This window comes from Odontomachus brunneus, unplaced genomic scaffold (genome assembly GCF_010583005.1).
Source record: "Odontomachus brunneus isolate Ranch 3 - 2012 unplaced genomic scaffold, Obru_v1 Obru_scaffold_040, whole genome shotgun sequence".
Taxonomy (NCBI): Eukaryota; Metazoa; Arthropoda; class Insecta; order Hymenoptera; family Formicidae; genus Odontomachus; species Odontomachus brunneus.
In genome coordinates this window covers 1,965,503-1,968,971 of record NW_022639490.1, presented here as the reverse complement: position 1 = coordinate 1,968,971, position 3,469 = coordinate 1,965,503, and the positions used below count along the sequence as shown (strand labels likewise).

Here is a 3,469-nt window from a genome sequence, read left to right as displayed (position 1 = left end):
CAAAAATAAAACGGAGCATTCTTCAATATAAGGCGAAAACGATAAAGAACAGTTACTATCCTGACACGGAATCCTTCTGCAAAGATTATTTCTTTCTACATGCGCCGAGTTATAAATCCTTTTGCATGGTGATAATACATAGTGCGAAAATGAAGCGACGCATTCCTCATTATGAGACGAAAATAATAAAGAACTATTGCTGTCAGGAAACTTCTTTTTATCCAACTTTCTTGACGCTGATACACCAAATGAAAACCATGTCGAAAGTAGATATAATATAATGTGGAGTTTATTGCAAAATATATTTTATATAAAAAGGAATATGATATATACAGTAAAGACTATATATATGATATATACAGTATATAAGTATATATATGATATATACAGTAAAGATATTACAATAATAAAATTTTTATTATTATGAAATTATTTTTTAACATAGCTTTGCCTATACTTTACATATTCTTTGAATATGTTCCTGCTCTTTTATTTATTGGTAACGTTACATCACTAGTAACGTATAAAAATGTGTACCACCAGACGTAAATCTTAGACCATCGATCTATCAAATGATAGCATCGGCGATTTATCGTGGATAAGTTCAATTTGTTTATGTCTGAACAGTCACTTATTTTCAAATGAAAAATGGCATTGGACGACGGGATGAGTGGTACGTATTGAATAAATCTTATAAATGTAATATTTTATATCAGAGTTCAGAATTGATTGTCCGTTTCGGCCGATTCTCGGGAGCTACGCTTTCTATCTTCCCCTTGACGCGCGGCGAGCCACGCAACCGACGGTCTTGGCTCCAAAGGGAAGATAGAAAGGATAGCTTTCGAGAATCGGCCGAAATGGGCAAACAATTCCGAGTTCTGTTTTATATAGCACAAGTTAGCCAATTTCTGTTTTGTAGATATTACAAAGGAAATGGAGGATACATTATTAGACTCCGACTCTGATGCAGGACAATCCAATCAGGCCGTTTGTCCCAGTGAAATTAAAAATGTGCTGCGAAGTCATTCGCTGCTACTGAGAAAACTTGGGAAACAAGTGAAGTTGCTTATGCAGCAGCAGCAGCAGCAGCAGCAGCAGCAGGAGTATCTCTTCCAAAGAGAAAATTTAATAAGTAAGTTGCGTAAAATCGCATACATACACGTATGCGTGCAGGTACATATATATATATTGTTGCGAGCGCGTCGCACCTGAAGTCCGCGGGTTGCGAGACGAGATCTTTGACAACGGTTGCTAAGAGTGTTTCGGCTGTTTGATTATAACAGCCGTGAGAGAGAGTCTCTCGACAGCTTGCAAACTGTCTGGATGTGCATTCCGAATCGAGAGTCTTATATCGCGCTGTTATTGCTTCATAATAAAGTTCCTTTTTCGTTTCGTATTCAAGTGTCTTATTCCTCTCCGAGTCCGCGAGTGTAACATTTTGGGGGCTCGTCCGGGATACGACGATCCGACGGACCGATATCTGAGACACAAACGCAGCGAGACGCGAGTGAGTGATTCAGTGCAACGCTGCAGGGAGTTTCCTTCGAAATGGCGACGGCACACTCCCCGGTGAGAACCCGCTCCCAGGCCGCAACGTCGATTCCGGCGGAGGGCACTTTGGAAGCCGTGCTGTTACAGCTACAGCAGTTGCGCGAGGAGCGGCGGCAGGAGAGTCGGGAGCAGCAGCGTTTCCGCAGCGAGATGGAGGCTCGTCTACAAGAGCGCGACGTAGCTCTGAGTTGCCTGGAGCAACGACTTTTACAGCTAAGTCCCTCCGAGAATGTTTCTTCGTGCGAGAGCGCGGGGGGCGCGATGCGTGAGTTACACGGGTCGCGTGCGGAGGTGAGGGCGAGTGGGGACGGGCGAACGGCTTCCGCGTTAAAACTAAAGCCGGACACTTTCGACGGGACGGCTCCGTGGCGCGAATATCTTTCTCAATTTTTATTAATCGCGAGTGCAAATCAATGGTCGGAAGCGGAAAGAGCGGTTGTTCTGGCTTCCTGTCTCCGAGGAAAAGCGCGTGCTTTACTCGATTTGTGTGACAATGGGAACGACACTCTCACATTTGCGGATCTTAGATCGAAATTGGAGTTGCGTTTCGGTGAGGGTGAACTTGCGCAGAACTTTTATTCTCAGTTCACTAATCGGAAACAGTGTTCGGGAGAAGATTTCGCGTCGTTAGGCGCGGATTTGGAGCGCTTGTCACGAAAAGCGTATCCTGAGTGCTCGCTTGAGGTGCGTGAGAAGATCGCTTGTTCTCAATTTATTGCCGCTTTATCTGATGGTTTTGTTAAACGTACTCTTCAAGTGGAGGGGATAAGTTCGCTTCGTGTGGCAATTGAGCGTGCGAAATTAATAAATCAAAGCAGTTTTTTTGAAGGAAAAGTAGTAGCGTCAAATTTTTGTGTCAATCGCAATATTGGCGGAGTTTCGAAACAAACGCAGGGCACAGAGGGAACCGGAAGGGTCTTTGTTAAACGTGAAAAGGGAAGGGAGTGGAAGGCCAAGGAATGTTGGCAATGTGGAAGTTCTTCACATTTTCGAGCGGAATGCCCGGCTTTAATTAATGAAAGAAAAAGGGAAAACTAAGTTTTGTCGAATGGAACGGGGCTATTTCGACAAAAAGAGTAAAATCCTCGATTAATTCTAGTTTAAAACGCGTTAAAAATAGAGATACTTTTTGTTTTAATGGATTATTAGATGGAAAATGTTGTAAATTTAAAATAGATACAGGTTCGGATGTTTCTATTGTAAATAAGAATTTTTTTGAAACGACGGAGAAATTTTGTCCAGTTGCTAACAATCGTTTAATTTATCCTTCAGGAGAAGTAGTTCCTGTTTATTATCAAGCAAAAATGAATGTTCAGTTAGGAAAAATTTTTGTAGATTTGTCCATGTTTGTTATTGACATGGAAGATGATTGTTTATTAGGAAATGATTTTTTATCTTTTACTAATTTAGAGTCTTGTTTTTATTCAGAGTTAGGGATTTCTCATTCGGAAATAATGCAAAAAAATTTTGCTTGCAAACGGATTATTTGGGAAAAAGAAATACCTGCATCTTTATTAGAATTGTTTAAACGAGATTCAGAACATTTGAATTTTGAACAGAAAGAAGAGTTTGCTAAAATGCTAGTTGAGTTTCAAGATGTTTTTTCAGAAGAAATTGTGGCCGGGAATTGTAATTTTTTAGAACATAAGATTGAATTAATTGAACCACGTCCTATTAAACAAGTTCCTCGACGAGTTCCTTTACATTTACGTGCCGAAGCGAATAGGGTTATTGAGGAAATGAAAAATAAAGGTGTTATTGAAGAATCTCAGAGTCCTTGGATTTCGCCGGCGGTTTTAGTAAAAAAAAAAGATAATTCTATTCGTTTTTGTGTAGATTTTCGAAAGCTTAATGCTGTAACAATAAAAGATTCTTTTCCTATTCCTCGTATTGATGACACTATTGATCAATTATCAGG

The 3,469-nt window shown here is 40.4% G+C and overlaps 1 protein-coding gene across 1 annotated transcript in view; it reads left to right on the top strand.

Moving 5' to 3' along the window:
• Positions 1 to 648: 648 nt before the first annotated feature.
• LOC116844317 overlaps positions 649 to 3,469 on the top strand; it is a 43,750-nt gene continuing 40,929 nt past the window's right edge. The window contains exons 1-3 of the mRNA XM_032815715.1: positions 649 to 673; positions 920 to 1,173; positions 1,534 to 1,842. Of these exons, the coding sequence (XP_032671606.1) occupies positions 649 to 673; positions 920 to 1,173; positions 1,534 to 1,842 (588 nt within the window). The remainder of the gene's footprint in view (positions 674 to 919; positions 1,174 to 1,533; positions 1,843 to 3,469) is intronic.